Below are 22,718 nucleotides of genomic sequence, written 5' to 3'. Positions count from 1 at the left end.
TTGGTATGGTGAATGCTGCCTACCAAATGAGAGGGTGGATAAAGAATATTTTTTCTTCGGAGAATCTAGGGCTTTGCCTGTGAGCATAGACACGCACTGCTCTTATGGATTTAGCAAGGATCCTGTTGGTAGGGATGATAAGTGAGCTGTGCTGCATTTGCAAATGAGTAACATCAAGATCAGCATTTTTCAGGTTAACTGGGAAAAATGGTCTTCCTCTTCCTGATGTGCCGTCAGCTTTGCTTTAAAAACAACAACAACAACAACGACAAAACCCCCAAGATTTTTGCAGCCAAGTGGAGAAGAGAATGTGACTTCTAGAAACAGTTCAGCATTTAGAGAATGGATGAGGTTTTTCATGGATGCGTGGCAAGAAGAGGCCGCTCAGTTAGCGCCTCCGTTTTATAGGGCCTGCTCCCCAGCCACAGACTTTAGCTGTATTTATACTTGATGAGCATCTTTAAACAGGTGCAGATGGCAGCAGCAACTTGAATCGGTGCGCCCGGCCCTGCTGCGTGACGTGACTTGGTTGGCAGGCGCTGGCTGTGACTGCAGAGGGCTGGTGGAGGAAGAGTTCCCTTTTACGACATCTTGTGTCTGCAGCGTTTAAGTTGGGTCAGCACGTTGTGGCAAATCCCTTTGGCCACAACTAAATAACTGACCGTGAAAGTCTGTGGAGGTTCCAGCAGGAGGTTGGGAGCTGCATGTCTGTCGCCTGTGGAAGGGCCCCGGCTGTCCCCAGCCGCGCTGGCACCTGACCCAAGAGGTGTGCCTCTGGCTGGGGGTCCCCTGTGAGGTCACCTGACAGCTCTGAAGATTTGGACCCGGGATGTGGAGGGGGAAAGGCCAGCCGTGTTCCTGTCAGCATATCTGAAATACTCACCATGAATGCCATTCCCAGGAAACACCAGCAGCCCCTCCTGAGGAGAAAGCTAGGGTTTTGCAAAGACAGTGGGAAAAAAGAGCTTAGATTCAACTGTGTGGTGACTTGAAAAGCTGCCTCTCACTTGGCCTTTGGATCTTGTGTCAGGCCTCACAGGTACCTCAGAGGGCCTGGCCCAGAGGTCCCCTGCGACCCCGCAGTTGGGAGCTGTCCAGGTTTGGGGGGTGGACGGAGTAGGGAGCCTCCCCACGTCCCCTGCAGGGGCCCCTGGCCGTGACTCTGCTCTGGCCTGGCGGCTGAGGTGACCTTGGGCCTGCTTGGTGGATGGCCCGCACATCTGGGCCCACATGGCTGGGGTGAGTAAGAGAGGAGTGAAAGCTGAGACAGGAGACAGTGAGGACAGGCCTGGCTGAGGAGGCTGCCTCTGAGCTGAGCCAGAGTGTGGGGGCCACCGGGCAGCACACCATCCCTCAGCCTGGCCACCCCCCCGGGGGCCTTCCTGCCTCCAACCTGTGTGTACCCCAGGGACCTCTCTGTGAGCTGGGTCCTCTGTGCTTGCCGGGTCTGCGGCAGGTAGAAAGTGGTGGCAGATGGCTAGTGCTCAGGGCACGCTCCCAGCAAATGTCCTCTGGGGTGATACGGAAATGACGCTGGCAGCAAGGTCCAGGTGTGGATCCAGAGGCCATCAAGAGCCAGCCCAGGCCCCGGGGGTCACTGCTGCCGAGGGCCAGGGCGAGAAGGTGGCTGGGGACCCCCGGCCACGCAGGGGGTGTGAGGCCAAGGCTGGGGAGGGAGCACAAGCCCCCTGCCGGGGGGGCACAGCTCTTCTGTGCTCTCTGTGCTTCTCCTGCTCCAAGGCTGGGAATTTATCCAGGAGACCCTGGCATGTCTCAGGGTCTGTCTTGGGGGGAAGGGGTCTCTGGGCTCCTTTTCCTGCTCCTGCCCCTGGTGCTCACCTCTGACCCGTTTGTGCCCAGGTGTCCAGTTCCGGGCTGCGTGGGGCTTGGTCACATCAGCGGCAAATACGCCTCTCACAGAAGTGCGTCAGGCTGCCCGCTGGCTGCCCGAAGGCAGAAGGAGGGTTCCCTCAATGGCTCGTCCTTCTCCTGGAAGTCCCTGAAGAATGAGGGGCCCACCTGCCCCACCCCAGGCTGTGACGGCTCTGGCCACGCCAACGGGAGCTTCCTCACCCACCGGAGGTGACTGTCCTGGCCATCCCTGCCCTCTCTGTCGCCCAGGGGGGACCCCAGCTGTGGGGCTGTGGCAAGGCTCCCAGGGAGGACCAGACCAGGGCTCAGGCGTGAACGGTAGTTTCTGGAGGAAAAAGGAAGACCCCAGTTGGTAGCCAACGGGGGGAGGCCATTGAAAGTTTGTTGGGACCACACGATGGTTTGTGTGACATGTCACCCCAGGTGTCTGCTGTCGTAATTTCCCCTTCTACATCCGACGGAGTCTGTCTGGCAACAGGGAGCAGAGCCCTCCCTGTGCCTGGGACACATGTCCTTGTAGCCGGCCAAGGCTTCTCCTGAAAAGCATTGTCACGGCTCACGCCTGCCCCTCCTGATGGGGCGCCTTCTTTGAACTTGGAGCCCGGGCCTCTGCCTGCTCTACAAGGGACCCCGCCCTGCCTGGGCAGGGCGCCCAGGTAGTGCTGCCCAGCTCCGAGCTGCCCCCGACACCGCCCTGGGGCGGAGGGTCTTGCCTTACTAGCCCTCTTCCTGTGTGCCGGGAAGCCACAGGGATAGCCCAGGTGCACGGAGTCATTGCCTGGGCCCGTCAGAAACCTCATTTTTCTGTTTTATTTTTTTGCCCTCATCTCTCCACCTGTGAGATTAATAAGCTCATTCATTCCACACACCATTACTGAAAGTCCATCAAATACCTGTCTCTAGAGCTAGATGGCCTCTGGAGAACAAGAGGACAACCAGCCCTCCTGGAGCTGACTGGGCAGGGCAGGTGCGGAGACAGACTGCAAACCAACAAATAAGATAAATACCTAGTTTGGTGAAGGATGGTGCGCGCTGTGGGGAGATAGCAGCAGGGAGAGGGTGAGGACTCCTTTCTGAGAAGGCAGTGTGGTGCTTGTCCCGAGCTGTTCGGGGGACAAGCCTGAAGGGCACCCTGAAGGGCAGTGGCCTGAGCTGGGAATGGCCTGGGCTGCTGGAGGAGTGAGCGAGCAGGGCGGCTGGAGCTGGGGGTGGGGGTGGGGCAGGGGGCCCCAGGGATGAGCAACACCATTCCAACAGGATCCAGCCAGGCTGCCGGCTCTCACTGTGACGTGCGACCTCGGGCTGGCCTGTGGTGCGTGACCTTGGACTAGTTTTTCATGTGTGACCTTTGCTTCCAGTTTGTCTGGCTGTCCCAGGGCGACCTTTGCTGGAAAGAAGGGAAAACTCTCAGGGGACGAGGTTCTTGGCACGAAATTCAAGACAAGTGATGGTAAGTTTGCCCTCCTGCAACCCTGCTTGTGGTCTTTGTGACCAGAGTGGGTGGTGGAGACAGAGCCCTTGAGCGGAGCCACCAGTCCTGAGGACCTCGGCTTGGAACCTCTGGTGGCCCTGAGCCTTTGTGAGGCCATCGCGGCTCTAACATGGGGGTTGGTGAGCTCTGGTGGCAGCACTGGAAGCTGTCGTGTGGACCTGTGAACTCACTCAGGCTCCGTGAAGAGGCAAGCTGGGGAAATGAGCACCATCTGGAAAAACTTCCATTTTTACCTCAGCAGTTAACACTTGCACAAGAGATGTCTATTTTCCCACCAAGACCCAGGGCCAGGAGGCAAACAGCTAATACACGGCTACTAGTCCCCAAGGCTGTCTTTCCCAGCCTGGGATGTGGGCCGTGAGCTGGGGCTCCTGCTAGGGAAGGGGTCCCTGGGGCCATCTAGAAAGCAGGCCTCGGCTGTCCCCCACTGTGAGAACTGCGACTGAGGTTTCTCTCGGGGGCAGTGCTGGACAACGATGAGGAGATCAAGCAGCTGAACCAGGAGATTCGCGACCTGAACGAGTCCAACTCCGAGATGGAGGCCGCCATGGTGCAACTGCAGTCCCAGGTGGGTGGTGTCGCCTGCCTGCCCCGCCTCACCCCCCCCCCCCGACCCAAGCATGTCCTTCCCGTCCTCAGCTTCCTCTTCCAGGGGTTGGGGGCGGCACCCAGCCTCTGGTCTCGGTTCCGCTCAGCACGTGCTCTGCCCAGAAGTGTCAGGAGTCCTAGGGTGCTGGTGGCTCTTGGTCCTGTTGCTTGGAGAAGCAGAACCAGAGTGGGGGTCCTCAGAGCCCGGCTGGAGCTGGGTTCCAGCGCAGCACTGCCACACACTGGCTCAGTGACCCGGTGCACCTCTTATCTGATCCGCACCTTGATGCCCTTCCAGGTAGAGTGGAGATAATAAAAGCACCTGGCCCATTCGGCTGCTGTGAGGTGAATGCATCTCTACAAGGAAAGCAAGCAGCAGTGTCTGACACAGAAAGAACTGCTGTGCTGAGGGATAGGGTTATAAATTACTTCAAATGTCTGTGTCCCATCTCTCTGATTTCCCCAAAATGAACATTTGCGACCAGGAAAAACAAAACGAAAACCAAAAAACCAGGGATGGTCTTATTTTGAAAAGAAGACCATGCTCTTCCCTTGGCTGCTGAGTGGGGACTGGAGCAGAGCTAGGGGCACAGAAGGAGAGGCCGCACACAGCCATGTCCCCAAGGACAAGGAGGTGACCTGGCTCTCTGAGACTGGAGGGCAGAGGGGACGGATGGGAAGTGGGAGATGTTGGAGTCCACGTGTCTTGTGCTGCACCTCTTTGCCCTGGCAGACAGGCTTTTACAGCAACCTCCTGTCACCCAGAAGCCGGTGTAAAAATAGCATCAGCCTATGAGGATCAGGAGGGATTTTCGTCCTGCCATGCAGCATCTTCTCCAGGTTCACAGGCAGTGGAAGCAGAGAAGGGGTACAGGGGCTGTCTCTGGGCACCGAGACACCCCACTGGGTGGCTGTCCCCCCAAACCTCCCTGCTCCTTTCCTTCTCAGGGTCCAAGGGATCTCCCAGTGTCCACACCCTTGGGAAGCACCTCTGATTTCTCTTTGTTTGCCAGTGCCCACCGTTTATGGACAGTATTCACCAGCCCCCTTCCCCCTCCAGGGCGTGTTGAGTGGTGTGGTCTGCAGGAGGGCTCAGGCAGGGAAGGCAGGCTCCAGACCCTACTCAGACCTTTTAAAGCCAAAGGCTTGTCGCTCCGTGGTGAGAGAGTGACGGCCCTGAGCCGCAGGCCACAGAGCCACAGCCTCCTAAGAGGTGGCTCTCCACCTTGCACCTGGGGGATGGTTCGGTGTGTCGTACATACCACACGAGCTTACCTCTGCCCTGAGGCACCTTTGAGGTGCAGTGGGGCTGCGGGCTGCCCTCCCAAGCATGTCTCCTCTGAGCCACGCCTGGGGGTGGGCTTCTTGCCCACCTTCCCCCAGGGTGGCGACCCTCTGCACACCCTGTGGCACCCAGAGCACGCGAGACTGCTCATGGCCGTCCTGTGCTGTCACCACCGTCCTCTGCTGGGGGAGCTTCTGGGCTCCCTCCAGGTGCCCTGCTGGGTCCAGGGGAGGAGAGGTGATTGTGCCTTCGGTGTGCGGGAGGGACCGTCGGCTGCTTCCACTCAGCCGGGAGTTGCAGAGAGCTGTAAGCGGCCTGCTCTGCTTGCCTTCACAGCTCTAATAAGGCACTTGGTTGGTCTCTCCGGCAGGCGGACATCCCACAAGGTGGGTACAGTGTTCCCACTGCAGAGGAAGAACAGGAAGCTAGTGGTGGGCTGGGACTCGAGCCCAGGTGCCTTGGTCTGTGCTCCTCTGCACCCCATAGGACAGATGGGGCACAGAAAGCCATGGGCCCCCAGCCCCTGGCTCAGTCACTGCGTCCCCTCCTCCACCCAGAGACCAGGGCGCTGCCAGCCCTCACTGGAGGCAGGGCCTCTGCCTCTTCGCCCTCTCGCAGAGGGACGTGAGACGTGGCCCCGCGGGCGTGCCCAGCGTGCTCCCAGCAGGACGCGCCAGGAGGCAGCTCCCATCTCTGTTTGGCGCAGATCTCTTCCATGGAGAAGAGCCTGAAGAGCATCGAGGAGGAGAACAAGCTCATCGAGGAGCAGAATGAAGCCCTGTTTCTGGAGCTGTCGGGCCTGAGCCAGGCCCTCATCCAAAGTCTTGCCAACATCCGCCTTCCGCACATGGTAAGCAGTGAGCGGCCCTGTGGCCACCACAGCTGAGCTGGCAGCTTGGGTCCTGGGGCTCTAGGGAGGGCGGGCACCCCTCTGCCTCTGGGGGTCCTGCTGGAAGGACCCCAGCCTGGGGACTCTGCCCAGGCGAATGGCTGGCCACAGTGGCCAGAGCATCCCGGGCAGCCTGTGCCGTGGTTGTCTCAGCCCAGGTGCTGCCCGTGGTGGGTCCGTGGGCTTGTCTCTGGTGGCGTGGGTACGTGGGTCTGCGGCTCCCCCAGTGATTCCCATTGCTTCTGGAGACCCCGGGGCCCCTGCATGGGCAGGCCTCGCTAAACTGGTTCTGTTCTCCAGGAGCCAATATGCGAACAGAATTTTGATGCCTATGTAAGCACCCTCACCGACATGTACTCCAACCAGGAGTGCTACCAGAACCCCGAGAACAAGGACCTCCTCGAGAGCATCAAGCAGGCCGTGCGGGGCATCCAGGTCTAGGCCTCCTCTTCTGAGGAGCCGCTGTGCTGATCCGGGGCACCTGGGGCATCCCAACTTGCCTCCATCTTTTGCCTCCCTTGCCCTGCCCTCCCAGTGGAGAGTCCCAACTCACAGTGACTTCTAGTTGGCAGCCCAGGGTGGCCTCGGGGGGGGGGGGGGGTGGTTTACCCAGACGGGTGCCTGGAAATTCGTGTCTCCCTCAATGCGATGTGCTCACCGGGCGGGAGGCCTTGACCTCTCCACGTGAGTGCGGGGCGTGAAGTATTACAAAGTGATTTATTTTTGCTTCTGAAAGCTCGAAGTCTCCAGTGAAAACTCACAGACAAGGTTCTCAGGGAAGTTTTGGAGCTGCAACCACAGTATTCCTTTGTCTGTCAAGGCCGAGAGGGCAGCCTGGCCTGGCGGGTGGTGTGTGTGTTGAGTCAGCCTGGAGTGGCCAGTGCGCCCGCGCGGTGAGGCCGCCGTGGCAAGTGTGTTTCCTGTTGTCCTTTGATTCAGTTTTATGTTAAGGGTAGAAGAGAGCAGCATTCCAGAAGGTAGGTTAGGAATAGGCCTCGAGGAAGCTGGCCTGGGACCCCCTGAAAGTCAATGGCAGCTCCACACGGACGCACTGCCGGCTGAGCCTGCAGACCCTGCACTCGGGGTCAGGCTCCCTTGAGGCTGCAGCCTTTAGACCCAGGTCAGGGTCAAGGCCAGGGCCTCTGTCTCTCTGTGTGCCCACCTGGCCTGTGACCTGGCACTGCCCATCACCTGGATCATGGCTGAGCTTTACTGAGGTGGGGACAATGTCAGTGAGGGTAGGGGATCAATTCCTAACTGGAGACCACCAAGGTGTCACTTCTTTTTAGATCCATTCGAGATTCAAAAGAAGGTAATTTTTGATTTAATGTGTTAAAAACACAATGTTCCTAACATGTAAATAGAGTCCAAATCAACTGTGACTGCAATTCCAAGTTAGTATTTAAAAGTAGAGAAATTGCACTTCCTGGAAGAAATAAGACAGTAGTTAGTTTAATTATTCTGTAAATTATTTAATTTTGTCAAAATGTAAGTATTTATATTCGCAACCTCTTATGTTAACGTTTGCTATTTATTTAACATTTTTATTTATTAATTTTATACTATTTTACCTAGACCCCACACCAGGACACATGAGAGGGAAGTAAATGAAATCAAAGCAAAATTAACTATTTGACTATGAGATAGGCCACAAAAAATCTTGCTGTAACTTCTAGTTATGATTTTAATGTAATTGAGTTATTTTTTATATATTTTGTTATTTATTCTTTTAATAATGGAATTTTAAAAAAGTATTTTGTAACTGAGGAATTTTGATAATTTGGGGATATTTCCCCCTCGGTTCAATGGAAAGAAAGAGTTTCTGGTTTTTTTCATCGCTTTTGGCTCCTTTTGTTTCAGGCACGGACGACAGCAAATGGCATTCTGTATTTATTGTTTATTTACGTGTAGTGCAGATGTGTGTGCTCTGGCGTGTTTCTTGTGTCGCGTCCGTGTGCTGGTTCTTGATGGCTGAGTCCTGTCGCTGTGAGGGGTGCTGGCCGCAGGCCGCCCTGAGCAGCTGCCCGCTCTAGCTCCTGTTCCTCTGACAGCTGATACTGTGATCCTCCTTCCTCAGGAAACGTTGAACCCACAGCACAGCACTTCTCAGTGTGTTTGCAGGGTGATTTCCTAATAAAAGTCCACTCTGACTGTGAGTGGGAGCCGTGTCTGTGGTGAAGACGCCGTCTCCGTCCTTAGAGCTCTGGGGGTCACCTTCCTGGGGAGTGAGCAGTGGGTGGGCTCTCCTATCTCAGGCCTCTCCCAGATGCCGCAATGTGGAACCCACATCTCCTTTGTGGAACCACCCTTCCCCACAGGTCTGAGTCACTGACCGCATGTGTAAATCAGAGTTTTCTCTTAGGGTCAGAAGAAGTCTTCCTGCTGGAGTTGCTAGATTGGGAGTGTGAAATGGGGGCTGCCCTGGGCCACCTCTCCTGCTGCAGGAGGAAGCCATCTGCAGAGGAGAGAGTTTGGACATTCAGGAGGGAGGCAGAGCTGAGATGGGGAGAGAGAAAGGTGGATGTGGGAGGGGGAGGCAGAGAGAGCTCTCTGGTGGTCTTTTCAGAGCTCCTGGATTCAGCCATACCTGAAGGTGGCTACAGCTGCAGTGGCTTCTCACTGTTTTACACTTTTGTGTCAGGTGTGGCTCTCCCAGGTGAGACTTAGGTTTGGGGTTTCTGGTCACGTTTAACCCAAACTGTCTACACACTTTGACCTCCCTTGGAATCTGGTCTCTGAGGGCAACCTGGAGCTGCCACCTGATCTGTGAACAAAGGAAGATTCTTAGGAATTCTGAACCTCACTTCCAGGCCCTGTCCAGGTTGGACAGTTGAGGGTCTGGAGGGCTCCAGCTGCTGGCTGTGGGGACCAGAGCAGGTGGCAGTGCGTGGAGGGGGCATGTGGAACCTGTTCAGCCTTGAGGAGGGTCTCCCGGGGGTGGGGATGGGGGACTGGTGGTCCGGTTGTACCCATCTGTGCCAGCACACAGATGCTGGGGTGACAGCGTTCTGGGGGCGTGAGAGTTGGCTGCCTGGTGGCAGGTGGTGAGCAGAGGCCAGGACTGTGGAAGAACGGGCGAATGGCCACGTCTGTCCTGTGTGTGATGTCCTGTGCCCACCCTCTCCCGGGGCTTCGCCCGCCCCTGATGAGGGTTTAGCCTCCTGACTGAAACATTGCACTTCAGGGGGCCCAGCTCACTGCCCCACCCCCTGCACCAGTTCAGCCAGAACCTCTCCCCAGCACCACACGACATGGCCTCCAGCAGCGTGAGAAGCACCGATGCCCTTGGAGGCAACAGTTGGGTGCTGGTGCGCTTGCCATGCTGGTCTCCAGCTGGCTTCATCAAGGTGAGCTTTGCCTGTGGGCTCTGCAGAGCCTGGCTGGTCTGAAAAACCATGAAGACATCATGGCCGGGAAGAGGGCCCCAGAGGTTAGCCTCAAGAGCAGGTGAGTGTACAGATGTGGGGGGACCGAGGGGCTGTGGAGGGTGGGGACGGGGGCGGGACGGGTCTCTCCAGAAGCCGCATCTCAGTAAAGACCTCTGTGCATAGTCGGGGGACAGGTGGGCCACGGCAAGAGAGCAGCCTGGGGAGAGGTCATTTCCAAACCAGCCCTGGACTGGTTCTGGGCCTGGGCCTGGGCCTGGGCTCCAACCAGGATGGACTCAGCCTTTCCCTCAGGGAGTGTGGGTGGTACTCCCTGCCGTGGGATCTGGAAAGACCTCTCAGAGAGGCCACGTGTGGGATGTGGCTGGTGGATCAGAGGAGGGGGTCTTCCTGGAGAGGGAGCACCATGGGCGTGGATGCTGGCATTTGGGACCTTGATGCTGAAGAACCATGGCACTGAGAAGGCTGCTTGGCTCCTAGAAGACCTTTGGGTTTTCCAAACTCTGTTCTCTGACTCCAGGATTCTGGGAGGTGCTAGGGAGCCGGGCCTCAGAGTTCTGGGTCCTCAGTATCTTCCCTTCAGAAGCTCTCGGCGTCCACCCACCATGATATCCTGGGCTTCTGAGGTTTTGTCCACTGTGGGGTCAGCAGACTTGGGCTTGAATGGGGCTCTGCACTTGCCTGCTGGTGTCTGTGTGCGATGCTGTGGGCAGAGGGACCATGGCAGCCTCTCTGGCTTCAGGCAGACGCAGCATCGCTGTGATGGTAGAAGGTCGTATGGTCCCATAGTCTGATGATCACATTAGCTATTCACCCCTGAAAAGCCGCTCCTTCCTCCTGCTTGGAGGGTCTGCCTCAGCCACCAGCCTCCTGGGGTCCAGGGTTGGGGGAGGGTCTTGGTGTCATTGGCATATAATCTCGTAGGACTTACTTTTGGTTTGGGAACCTCGTCTGCAGCCAGGCCTCCTCTCCCAGCCTGCAGACACTTCTTTTATACTCTCCAGAGAATAGAACTCGAGGCTTTATCCAGAGGGAGGGGAGCGTTCCCCAGCTCTCAGAGACACTCGCCGCCAGTCATCTTTGTTACTGGCCCCTCTTCCTTCTCCCGCGTCCTCTGAAGCTGCCAGTTCCCGGGCTCTCGAGGTGTGGATGGCCTTGGTCCTGAGCTTCCCACACTCCGGCTGTAATTCAGGTTTCAGGTCTGCTAGGTCATTTGCTACATATCCGTGTGTTTTCTGGCTTCTAAATCACATCGTTGTCTCCCCTTCCATCTTCTCATTCCTGCCAGTTCATACCTTAAAAGCTGCCACTTTAGCCAGGTTTTGAGAGGGTGCCAAGGTAGATAGGTGTGTCTACTTGCCCTCCTTACCTGGACCCACAGGTAACACCCCAAGTGGGTGAGCACCTGGCTGTGTGGGGAGGCTGCATTGATGCCACCCCGTGAGTGCAGGAGAGACTCTCTCCCCTTAACCACTGTGCCCCTCAGGCTCGTGGCTCTGTGGAGGCTGCTACAGCTGTGGGTAGGGAGGGTTTCTGAACATTGGGCAACACAGGCCGTACGGGTCAGTGGGTGTCATAGGCACCACCTTTCTTAAGAGTCGATTTTTTTTTTATTCTTTTTTCTAGTTGTGGTGCACGGGCTTAGTTGCTCCGCAGCATGTGGGATCTTCCTGGAGCAGGGCTCGAACCCCTGTCCCTTGCACTGGCAGGCGGATTCTTAAGCACTGCGCCACCTAGGAAGCCCCAGGCACCACCTTTCTTTTTGCTCCTCCTTGAAATAGGAGGCGGCTTCTCCGACAGAACCCCAGTCCCCACCTCAGCCAAGTGTCCGTCAGGTTAAAACACAGGGGTACCAGGTGACCCATGATTGTGGGCACCCCAACAGTGCTGGCAGCTGACCCTAAGGATAGGCCCCTGTGGTCCCTTCTGCCTGACAGGCCTCTGCCACCACTGGCCTCGCCCCTCTCCCTGTCCCCTCAGGTCTGGGGCCTGTGGGCCCCTGAAACCTGTCCTCTCCCCTTCTGGCACCTTTTATGGCTCCCTCCATCCCTCCGCCTCTGAGCCCTCCTCCCGCCTGTCCCCCTTGTGCCCTGCAGAGGCTGCCCCAGTCACCTCCTGGCCTCGCCCTTCCCTTTCACACCATCCCTGCAACAGTGTGCCATGTGCAGAGAATGCCCACACTGTTCCCCAAGCCTGCCTTTCCCAGTTCCAGCACCTTCTGGGTCTCCACTTGGATGTCCCACCCTCCACAAGAGGGCTGAGCAGGGTGCCCCCTTTGTCAGGCCAGAGTGGGGAGAGGGGTGGCTGCACTGGGCAGGAGGAGGGCCCAGGGCCCAGGCTGTGAATTAGAGATCCAGTTGTGCCCCTGGACACTTGGCTGGGAGCAGCCCACAGGTGGCAGCCGTGCCTGGCAGGAGCCACCTAGACAACCCAGTGGCAGTGTGGGAAGAGTCAGGTGGAAGCTGGCCTCCGTGTCTTGGACAAAGATGGTGACATAGCTGCAGGGGACCCTGCCTGGACGAAGGGGGTCTGTGGCTACCCGACCCAGAAGATTTGCTTTTCGGTTTTATTTCCAGGTTCACACAGTCCATGTCTTCGATGGGAGGAGGTGAACCAGCCACACGTTCTGATCTTCTCTTTCTGGGTCCTCCTGGAGAGGGTCCACATTCACTGTGAGCTGGGGATGGTGGCAGCCACCAGGCAGGCCAGATCTACTGTCAGAGTGGCCTTGTGGGTGGGAGGGCCCCCAGAGGCCCCTCTCCAGTTGTTGTTTGGTGAGGATCCACTGTCACTGGAGCAGCTTTGGGTTTCCCACAAGGGTGGCTGGGCTTGTCCAAGATCCCTTCTCCAGACGCCTGAAGGCAGTCTCTTCTGATGCACACATTTTCGGTCAGAAGTAGAGAGAAGTAAGACATGGTACTTGCCTTGGGACCACATTTTCCAGAACCTTCCTGATCATTCCAGAACCACCTCCACACTGTACCCTCCCTGGAGGCTCCTCCACATTCATGCTGTTCCCAGAGATTACAGCGGCCTCCTGGCCTCATCCCCTCTGCTGACCCTGGGTGGTGGGAAGGTCTGTCCTGTGTGATTCCTGCCCAGCTCAGGTCTGGGATCATGACCAGACCCTCAAGTGCGTTTCCTTCTAGAAGTGCTGAGTCTAATGGACTTCTAGAATCCGGAACAATGTGAAATTGAGAAATGATGTGTGCATGTGCAGGGGGTTCTTTTCCTAGTCCATGGCCCTCCCTGAATTCTTTAGTGCGGTCAGGACACCTCCCAGCTCACAGTTCCCAAGTGTGCTATGAATACGACACTCAGAGTGGCCCAGGCCCCAGGGAAGTTGACCCTCTGTGCGGCAGTGTCCTTGTTAGTCAGTTCAGGGGGCATGTGAGCTGAGACATGTGCGTTCACTGCGGTGGGGACCAGGCTGTTCTGAAACATCTGGACGCCGCTACCCCTGCCATCACACGTCCCTGGGAAGCCAGCTCAGAGTCATCTGTGAGATGGGGTTATAATGGAGGTGATCTGCTCCAGGCCTCAAGGCTCAGCCTCTGCCCACAGAGCTCTGCCCCAGAGGCCATCCACACCCCACCCCCCCAATTCATGCTGAAGGTCCCTTGGGGCACTTTCAACAGGCTTCCCCACCCTCGGTGGACAGTGGTGTGGGGGGAGGGGATGGTGCTGCTGCCCTGCATGTCGGAGCGCTGGGTCAGAACTGGCGACCTTCCAACGTTGTTCAATCACCTAAACCCTTTAAATGGGGTGTCACCTGGAGTCCTCGTGCTGCTCTGGTGGAGGCTGAGGGTCAGAGCTGGTGTGGCTGCATGGAGCCAAGCACAGAACTCATGCTCAGTAGGGTGGGGGGGTCTGTAGGGTTGGAGGCGGGCCCAGGAAGTGTGTCTGGACAAGTGTGAGGGGGCAGCACGTGGATGTGAGCTAGGAGCGCTGGACGAGATCCCCCTCGTGGGGGCTCCTGGTTTCTGATACATTAGCACGGGTGTCAGCTCTCTGGTTTGAGTCCAGGCCCATCTCATATGTGGGAATCTTGAGCAGGGCACTTCCAGCCTCTGTACCTCAGTTTCCTTCTCTGTAAAGGGGTCCACAGCACATGCTGCTGAAGGAGGGTGGGAGGGAGCAAGGGGGAGCCCAGACCCCAGGCCACACACCACCCCTGACACTCTGGGGACACCCTTTAGCCCGCCTCCCCTTCCTGCACCCCTCATGGCACCAGCCACCACTCCTGGCTGCAAGATCTGCCCCTGGTGGGTTACCAGACACCTGATGTCTGACCAGAGCTGTCAGCTAAGCTCTGGGTTTAGGGCTGCCACCCAGGGCGCTCCTGTCTTCAGAGTCTAACTGCCACCCACCTGGTGCCCACAGGGTGAATACATCTGCTGCCGCCACCTCCACTAGCAACTGGTCTTGTCCACCGACAGCTGCAGCCAGAGGTTCTGGAGTTTGCTCTTCCCAGGCTGGCCCTATGTCTCCAAGGCTGCTACCCGCTCATGCTTTCCCCTCAGGCTTTCCCTCTCATAAGTGATAAGACACAGTGAGGGGTGGCTGAGGGCTGGCTAAGGGGGAGGGGATCCTCAAACCCTGGGAATGGCATCCAGAGAAATGTGGGTGTCAGCTCTTCAGGGTGCTTCCACTCCATGTGTCCTGTGGACAGACCTCCGGACCCTGGTCTGGTACCACTTCTGTGTAAGGACCCTGTGTTAGTCAGGGTTCTGCAGAGAAACAGAACAAAGAGCAGATATCTGCTATATCTGGTATAGCAGATACCAGCTCTATCTGTGTCTGTATCTATATCTATATCATGTATATCTATATCCCTACATCTATATCTATATATCGAGAGAGATTTATTTTCAGGACTGGCTCATACAATGTGGGGGGTGATTCTGAAATCTGCAGGGCAGGCCAGCAGGCTGGAGACCCGGGGAGAGTTGATACCTGGAGGTGGTACTCCTTCGTCAGTGGGCAGGGGTGGGGGGTGGGATCTCTATCTCCACTCTTACGGCCTCAGTTACATGGATGAGGCCCTCCTACATTTTGACGGGTAATTTGCTTTATTCAAAGTTTACTGATTTAAATGTTAACCACATTTAAGAAGTACTGTTACAGCAACACCTAACTGGTATTTGACCAAATATCTGGGCGCCGTAAGCTAGTCAAGTGCACATATAAATCTAGCCATTGCAGACTCCTGTGCCCAGGCGTTACTAGCCTTTTATTAAGGTGGTTTATTTTAAGATGAGAAGTTATTTTTCAGAATCCTTTCCCAGTCATTTTACATGTATGAATACACTTGAGTTCACCAATATTTTCGTATCAACATCAAACTGCAGTCACCGTATAGTACAAATAACAGAGAAACCTCGACTCACGTCTGAAACTGTGGTTAATTCCACCACAAATGGCCTAAAATGAGGAAGAACAACTTTTTTCTCTTTTCAGACGACCTAGTTTGGATGCTCTCGACACAACAGCTGGGCAGTGGCGACGCCTTGTGGTCAGTTTCGCTTGTCATTGGCCATGGCCTGGCCCTGGGATGAGGACTCCTCCTGGCTCCTTTCACAGATGGCCAGAGGCAGGAGAGAAGGTCCAGGTGTAACAGCATTCACTTGGGCTGCAGCCCCCATCTTGGCCCTCCCCTCCCTCCCACAGAGTTTGATGCATCTCTGGGCAGTCATCTCACTCAGAGGCCCGAGATGCTGAGAATGGACATGAGCCTTTCCCCCTCCATTGGAGGAGATGTCGGAAAGTGGGGCCGGGAGCAGGGGGAGGCATATTTAGTTACTGTAATTGCAAAAGCCATTCTTGCCCATAGTAAAAACAGTCAGACAACACTGAAGTAAGTAAAGTAAGAAGTGACATCCTTATCCAGGACTGAGGCATGCTAAGAAAATAATCATATATTTACCCACATAGTTATCATGTCCAGGGCTCTTCATTCTTTTGTGTAGATCTGTATTTCCAACTGTTATTATTTGCTTTTTGCATGAAAAACTCGCTTTATCATTTCATCTTGTGTGGGTCTGCTGCTGCTTCTAGCTTTTGTATGTCTGAAAAAAAATGTTTCATCTCCTTTAAAAAATATATACTTCATTTTGAGAGTAGTTTTAGGTTTACAGAAAAACTGAGGGGATAGTACAAAGACTTCCCATATATCATCTCTCCCCCTGCATACAGTGTCCCCTCTTATTAACATCGTGCATGAATGTGCTCTGTTGTTACAACTGACGTACCAATACCGATACACTATTAAAGTCCATAATTTACATTAGGGTTCACTCCTGGGGTTGTACCTTCTGTGAGTTTTGACAATGCATATGTCATATAGCCACGATTACAGTATCACACAGAATAGTTTCGCTGCCCTAAAATCCCTATGTGCTATGTTTGTTTCTCCCCCGCTTCCCCCAACCCCATCCCTGGCGACCACTAATCTTTTTCCTGTTTCTACAGTTTTGCCCTTCCCTAATGTCAGATCATACAGTATGTACGGAATCACACAGTCTGTAGCCTTTTCAGACTGGTTTCTTTCATTTAATTAGAATAAACATAAGGTTCCTCCCTATCTTTTCATGGCTTGACAGTTCATTTTTTTTAGTGCTGAATAATAATATTCCATAGACAGGATGTACCATAGTTGTGCACAAAATTGGCAATTATGAAATAAAGCTGCTATAAACATTCATGTGCAGGTTTTTGTGTGGACATAAGTTTTCAACTCCTTTGGGTAAATACCAAGGAGATTGCTGTATCTAATAAGACTGTTTAGCTTTGTAAGAAACTGCCAAACTGTCTTCCAAAGTGACTGTACTATTTTGCATTCCTATGAGCAATGAGTGAGAGTTCCTGTTACTCCGCATTCTCACCAGCCTTTGTTGTTGTTTGTGTTTTGGGTTTTAGCCAGTGTAACAGGTGTGCGGTGTATCTCATTGTTTTAATTTGCATTTCCCTAATGACATAGGATGTTGAACATCTTTTTCTGTGCTTATTTGCCATCTGCATGTCTTTTTTGCTGAGGCATCTATTCAGGTCTTTGGCCCATTTTTACATTGGGTTATTTGGTTTTTATTGCTGAGTTTTAAGAGTTCTTTGTATATTTTGGATGCAAGTCCTTTATCAGTTATATGTTTTGCAATTAGTTTCTCTCAGTCTTTGGCTTATCCTTTCATTCTCTTAATAGTGTCTTTCACAGAGCAGAAGTTTTGAATTTTAATGAAATCCACCTTACCAATTGTGTTTTTCATGAATCATGTCTTTGATGTATGTAAAACATCATTGGCAAGCCGAAGGTCATCCAGATTTTCTTCTATGTCATCTTCTGGAACTTTTATGTGATAATTGTGAGGTTTGTGTCTAGATCCATTTTTGTGTATGTGTGTGCCCAGTTGTTCCAGTACCATTTCTTGAAAAGACTATCCTTTCTCCATTGAATTGATTTGCTCCTTTGTCAAAGAACAGTTGCCTATATTTGTGTAGGTCTTCTCCTGGACCCTCTCTTCTGTTCTATTGATCTATTTGTCTATTCTTTCATCAATACCACACTGTCTTCATGACTGTACCTTTAAAGTAAGTCTTGAGGTCAAGTAGTGTCAGTCTTCCAATTTATTCTTCTCCTTCAGTATTGTGTTGGATATCCTTGTGGTTTTCCACATAAACTTTAAATCAGTTTGTTGATATCCGCAAAGTAGCTTTCGATTGGATTACACTGAAGCTGCAGATCAGTGTGGGAGGAACTGACATTTTAACAACAGTGAGTCTTCCTACCTGTGGACATGGAATGTCTATACATTTACTTAGGTTTTCTTTAATCAGAGTATTGTCGTTTTTCTCTGATCTGTCTTGGACTTTTTTGGGTTAGATTTATACCTAAGTCTTTTTGTTCTGTTTTGTTTTTTTGGTGCTAATGCAAATGTTGTTGTGTTTTTTATTTCAAATTTGAATGAGCCATTGCTGGTAAATAGGAAGCAGTAGATTTTTGTATATTAACACTGCTGTATTCTGAAACCTTTCTACAATCATTTATTAGTTCAGGAGGTTTTTGTTTGTTTATTTTTAATAGATTTTTGGGGTATATTCTATGCAGACAATCTTGTTATCTGCAAACAAAGACAGTTATTTCTTCCTTCCAAATATGTATACCTTTTTTCTCCTTTTCATGTCTTATTGGATTAGCTAGAGCTTCTAGTACAATGTTGAACAAAAGTGGTGGGAATATTCTTGCTTTATTCCCAATTTTTATGGAAAAATATCTATTTTCTCATCATTAGGTACGATGTTGGCTGTGAGTTTTTTGTAGGTGTTCTTTTTGAAGTTGAGAAAGTTCCCCTCTAATCCTTGTTTGCTGAGAGTTTTTATAATGAATGGGTATTGTATTTTGTCAGATGCTTTTTCTGCATGTATTGATATGATCATAACATTTTTCTTCTTTAGCTTGTTGATGTAATGGATTACATCGCAATGTTAAACTAGCTTTGCATCCTTGGAGTAAACTGCCCTTGGTCGTGGTGTGTAATTTATTCTATATATTATTGGATTCAATTTGTATATGTTATTAGATTTTTGTGTCTATGCTCATGAGAGATATTGGTTTATACTTTCCCTATCTTGCAATGTCTTTGTCTAGTGTTGGTATTAGCGAAATTCTGGTCTCCTAGAATAAGTTAGGAAGTGTTCCATAGCTTCTATTTCCTGGAATAGATTAGATAACTGGTATCATTTCTTCCTTAAGTATTTGGTAGAATTCATCAGTAAACCCATCTGTGCCTGGTGCTTTCTGCTTTGGAAGGTTGTTAATTATTGATTTATTTAATAGATGTAGGACTATTCACATGAGCTATATATCCTTGCATGAGTTTGGTAACTTCTGTCTTAAAAGGAACTGGTTCACGGTTTGCAAGGCAGAAACAGAGACCCAGATGCAGAGAACAAACATATGGACACCACGTGGGGGAAAGCGGGGAGGGTTGGGGGGGATGAGTTGGGAGATTGGGATACCAAATTGTACATTCTAAATATATGCTGTTTATTGTCTGTTAAAAAAAAAAAAAGGAACTGGTTAATTTTTTTAGATTATCATATTTGTGAGCTAGAATTGTTCACAATATTCCTTTATTATCCTTTGAATATTCATGGGATCCCTAGCGATGGCCCTTATGTCATTTCTGATAATTAATAAGTTGTATCTTCTGTTTTTCTTGGTTAGCCTGGCTAGAGGTTTATCAATTTTATCAGTCTTTTCAGAGAACCACCTTTGGTTTCACTAATTTCCCCTATTGATTTTTTGTTTTCAGTTTCATTGATTTCTTCTCTAATTTTTAGTTTCTTTTCTTCTGTTCACTTTTTTCTTTCTTTTTTTTTAAAAATTGTTTATTTATTATTTATTTATTTATTGGCTGTATTGGGTCTTCATTGCTGCACACAGGCTTTCTCTAGTTGTGGCGAGTGGTGCATGGGCTCCTCGTTGCCGTGGCTTCTCTTGTTGTGGAGCACAGGCTCTAGGCGCGTGGGCTTCAGTAGTTGCGGCACATGGGCTCAGTAGTTGTGGCTCACGGGCTCTAAAGCACAGGCTTTGTAGGTGTGGCGCATGGGCTTAGTTGCTCCGAGGCATGTGGGATCTTTCTGGAGCAGGGTCGAACCCATGTTCCCTGCATTGGCAGGCGGATTCTTAACCTCTGTGCCACCTAGGAAGCCTTCTTCTGTTCACTTTGGATTTAATGTGCTCTTTGCTGTGTCAGTCCCAGCCTGTTGATGGCGATGCTCTCAGTTAGCAATGCCTGAGGCACTTTCTGGGCCTGTATTGCTTGTAGTGAGCCCCAGAGACCGCCCCCCCCCCCCCCCCCACCGTGCTCCTGGGGCAACGCTGTGGCTGGACTGGCCCTTGTGGTTCTTGTTATGATCACTGGAGGCACTTCAGCAAAAGCCGTGAGGGAGCTCTGAGGAACAAGATTTATTACTCACAGGACCTGGAGGGTACATGGCATACTTCAGGGTCCACGGCAAGGTCAGAGGGGGAGAGGGAGAGCTTGGGGCTCTGCCTTTATTAGGGTCTCAGGGTGGGATGTCTGGGATTTCATGGGGTCACTCATTACTGGCAAGCTTGGAGCATAAGGGCAGGAATGAGGGTGTAGGCGGGGTCATTCAGGTGCTCAGTTTTCTAGGTCCCCCAGGGTTTTCTCAGATGGGAGCTCCGTGCATGGGGGGGTGGGGAGGGCGGATTCCTTACCTGGTTATTTTGCTAGTAGTTGTGTCATACAACTGGTGATATGTTTAGTCACGAGCGATGTCATCTGACGTGGATGCTTCGGTATTCAAAGCTTCATACCAGGCACTTACACGACACTTTTCTTCCTTTTGTTTTTGAAAGCTGTTTTCACTGGGTATAGAATTCTAGGGTGGCAGGGTTTTGTTCCCCCTTTCAGTATTTTAAATATGTTATTTCACTGTCTTCTTGCTTGTATTATTTCCATTAGGAAATCTACCATCATCCTTATTTTTATTCCTTTGTACATAATGTGTCTTTTTTCTCCGGGTGTTTACAATTTTTTCTCTTTATCACTGGTTGAGCAGCTTGATGATGTTATGCCTTTGTGTAGTTTCCTTCATGTTTGTGAGCTTGAGGTTCACTGAGGTTTGTAGTTTTCATCAAATTTGGAAATTTTTCAGCCTTTGTTTTTTCAAATAATTTTTTCTCTCCCTACCAGATCCTTCTCTCTGGGACACTAATTACATGTATGATAGGCCACTTGAGGTTGTGCCCCAGGTGTCATCGAGGCTGTTAACTTTTTATTATCTTTTCTCTCCACGTTTTGTTTGGGACAGTTCCTATTGCTATGTCGTCAGTCCTTTCTGCAGCAATGTCCAATCTGTTGCTATTAACATCCATATATTTTTCAACTCAGACATTATCATTTTCATTTCTAGAAGTTATATTTGAGTCTTTTTTTCTAACCTCTGTGTCTCTACTTAACTGTCTTCAATACTTGATATTCACTTACAGCACCATGTTCGTGTCTTTGTCTACTAAGATCTATGTCAGCTCTGGGCAAGTTTCAATTGTTTGATTTTTCTCCTCATTATGAGTTGTATTTTCTTCCTTTGTGTGCCTGACAATGTTAGATTGGATGCCAGACGTGAATTCTACCTTGTTGAGGGCTGGATATTTTGTGTTCTTAAAAATATTCTTGAGTTTTGTTTTGGGACACAGTTAGAAGGAAATAGTTCGATTCTTTCAAATCTTTCTTTGATTGGTTAGGTGGGGTCGGCACAGTGAGCAATCTGGGGCTAACTGTTCCTCACTACTGAGGCAAGAGCCTTCGGTGTCCTCTACCCAATGTCCTGTGAACCTTAGGTCTTCCAGTCTGGCTGGTGGGAACCTGTGCTACTTGCTGCCTTGTGACGGTGGGCAGTATTACCTGGAATCCTTTTGGGTGGTTCTTCTCCCAGATTGGCTTGTTTACTCATATGCATGTGCTGTTTAGTTCTCTGCTGAAAACTTGAGGGGGAGGTCTCCTGCAAATCCCCAAGTTCTTTTTCAACGTGGCTTTCTCCCCAGCAGCACTCTGCCCTGTGGCCCCTAGCTGCCTTGGCTTCCCTAAATTCTCAGTTTTATCTCCTCTGTTCAGGGAGTCCTCCTGGTTGCTTGGGTTCCCTTTCTCTGCACTGCAGCCTGGAGATTCTCACAGCGGTAAGATGTGGGCAATTGCAGGGCTCAGCCCACGGGGTCTTCATCTCTCAGGAGCCACTGAGCTTTGTTGCATAATGTCCAGTGTCCTGAGAACTATTGCTTCATGTATTTTATCCATTTCTTTGTTGTTTCAGGAATGGGGGCAAGTCCAACCTCTGTCACTCCATCTTGGTCAGAGCTTCAGAGTTTCTTAGTACAGAGTTATAGTTTGGAATGATGAAAAAATTCTGGAGATCAATAGTGGTGATGTTTGCACAACAATGAGAATGTACTTGATATCACTGAACTGTTCACTTAAAAATGGTTAAAATTGTAAATTTTATGTTATCTGTATACTACCACAAAAAAGAAACCTTAAAAAGAAGGGCCACCTGAACAAAGGGAAGTCTTAATACTGTTCTTTGAAGATGACAACACAATCCTGCATGCAGCTCTAGCCTTGGATGCGTTCCTGCCTCAGGCCTCCGCACAACCACCCCTGTGCCTGGGGTCCCCTCCTCCAGACACATCAACCACGACTGGCCCACACATCACCCAGCCCAAGCCCACACCCTTCAGTGTGCTTTCCCAGTACCTGTCAGAGATACGCCACAGCTCCCTGTGGTGTGCACCCCACTCCCTGGAACAAGGAACCATTCCAGCTGACCCAGGGTCTGGTGGCCTTAGCAGAGTACTGATCTCTCTTTTACAGAAGGGTGAAATCTGCATGGGTTGGATACTGTCAGGAAGCAGGGCTAGCTAAATGAGTGATACCTGTGAGGGGCAAGGCAGAGGGAGGCTTAGCTGTGCTGACCGAGGAGCAGGGCTCACGGCTGTGGTCTGGGAGAGGGCGTGCTGGTGGCACAGGGACCTGGTTTTGGCTTCTCCCTGGACACAGTTATGACGTGGCCTTTATTACAGTGCAGCTCCTCTGCCAGATGTCCGTGTCCAGCAGGACAACCACAGGGCAACCTTGCTGTGAGCCCAGGCCAACTCCCATCGTCAGGGCTGCTCTTCTCCTTCTTGGAGAGCATGCTAGTATTTACTCCAAGGAAATGATCTCTGTAAATTGCTTAGCATGATGCTCTACAAAGACTGATACTTCAGTACTGATGGTATGTTATCTAATATATACATCAGGAAGACCACTCAGCAGAGCCCAGGGAGGGGTGGTGAGATGCGAGGCTACAGCATGGCCCGGTAGAGATGAGGGAAGCAAGGCCAAGGCAGGGTGGGGTGGATGAAGGAAGTATCCCCTCACAGCAGGGAGAGGGTCAAGGATGGCTCCGGGGCCTCTGTAATTCAAAACTGTCACAGACAATCACAGGCACTCAGGTAGGCAGGGCTCTGAGAGTCAGTGTGGTGGTTACTACATTGGCAGCAACCACAGGACCACTGATTCAGGGCTGTGGGCCATCAAGGGAAGCAAGCCTTCCCTGGAGCCATGGAAAGTGGTGAAAACTATGTCCCCAGTTGGAGCTCAAGTCTGGGGAGGAATGTGGGAGCAAGAGGGGCCAGGCAGCAAT

The 22,718-nt window shown here is 51.8% G+C and overlaps 1 protein-coding gene across 1 annotated transcript in view; it reads left to right on the top strand.

Moving 5' to 3' along the window:
* Window positions 1–7,697, top strand: part of MYT1 (myelin transcription factor 1) — a 36,088-nt gene extending 28,391 nt beyond the window's left edge. The window contains exons 17-21 of the mRNA XM_057702274.1: window positions 1,861–2,082; window positions 3,231–3,322; window positions 3,829–3,932; window positions 5,944–6,087; window positions 6,427–7,697. Coding sequence (XP_057558257.1) covers window positions 1,861–2,082; window positions 3,231–3,322; window positions 3,829–3,932; window positions 5,944–6,087; window positions 6,427–6,567 — 703 coding nt within the window. The 3' untranslated portion in view covers window positions 6,568–7,697. The remainder of the gene's footprint in view (window positions 1–1,860; window positions 2,083–3,230; window positions 3,323–3,828; window positions 3,933–5,943; window positions 6,088–6,426) is intronic.
* The last annotated feature ends 15,021 nt before the right edge of the window (window positions 7,698–22,718 follow it).

This window comes from Hippopotamus amphibius, chromosome 12, assembly GCF_030028045.1.
Source record: "Hippopotamus amphibius kiboko isolate mHipAmp2 chromosome 12, mHipAmp2.hap2, whole genome shotgun sequence".
Taxonomy (NCBI): Eukaryota; Metazoa; Chordata; class Mammalia; order Artiodactyla; family Hippopotamidae; genus Hippopotamus; species Hippopotamus amphibius.
The sequence above is the reverse complement of the archived record's forward strand: the minus strand, read 5'-3'. Positions and strand labels throughout refer to the sequence as shown.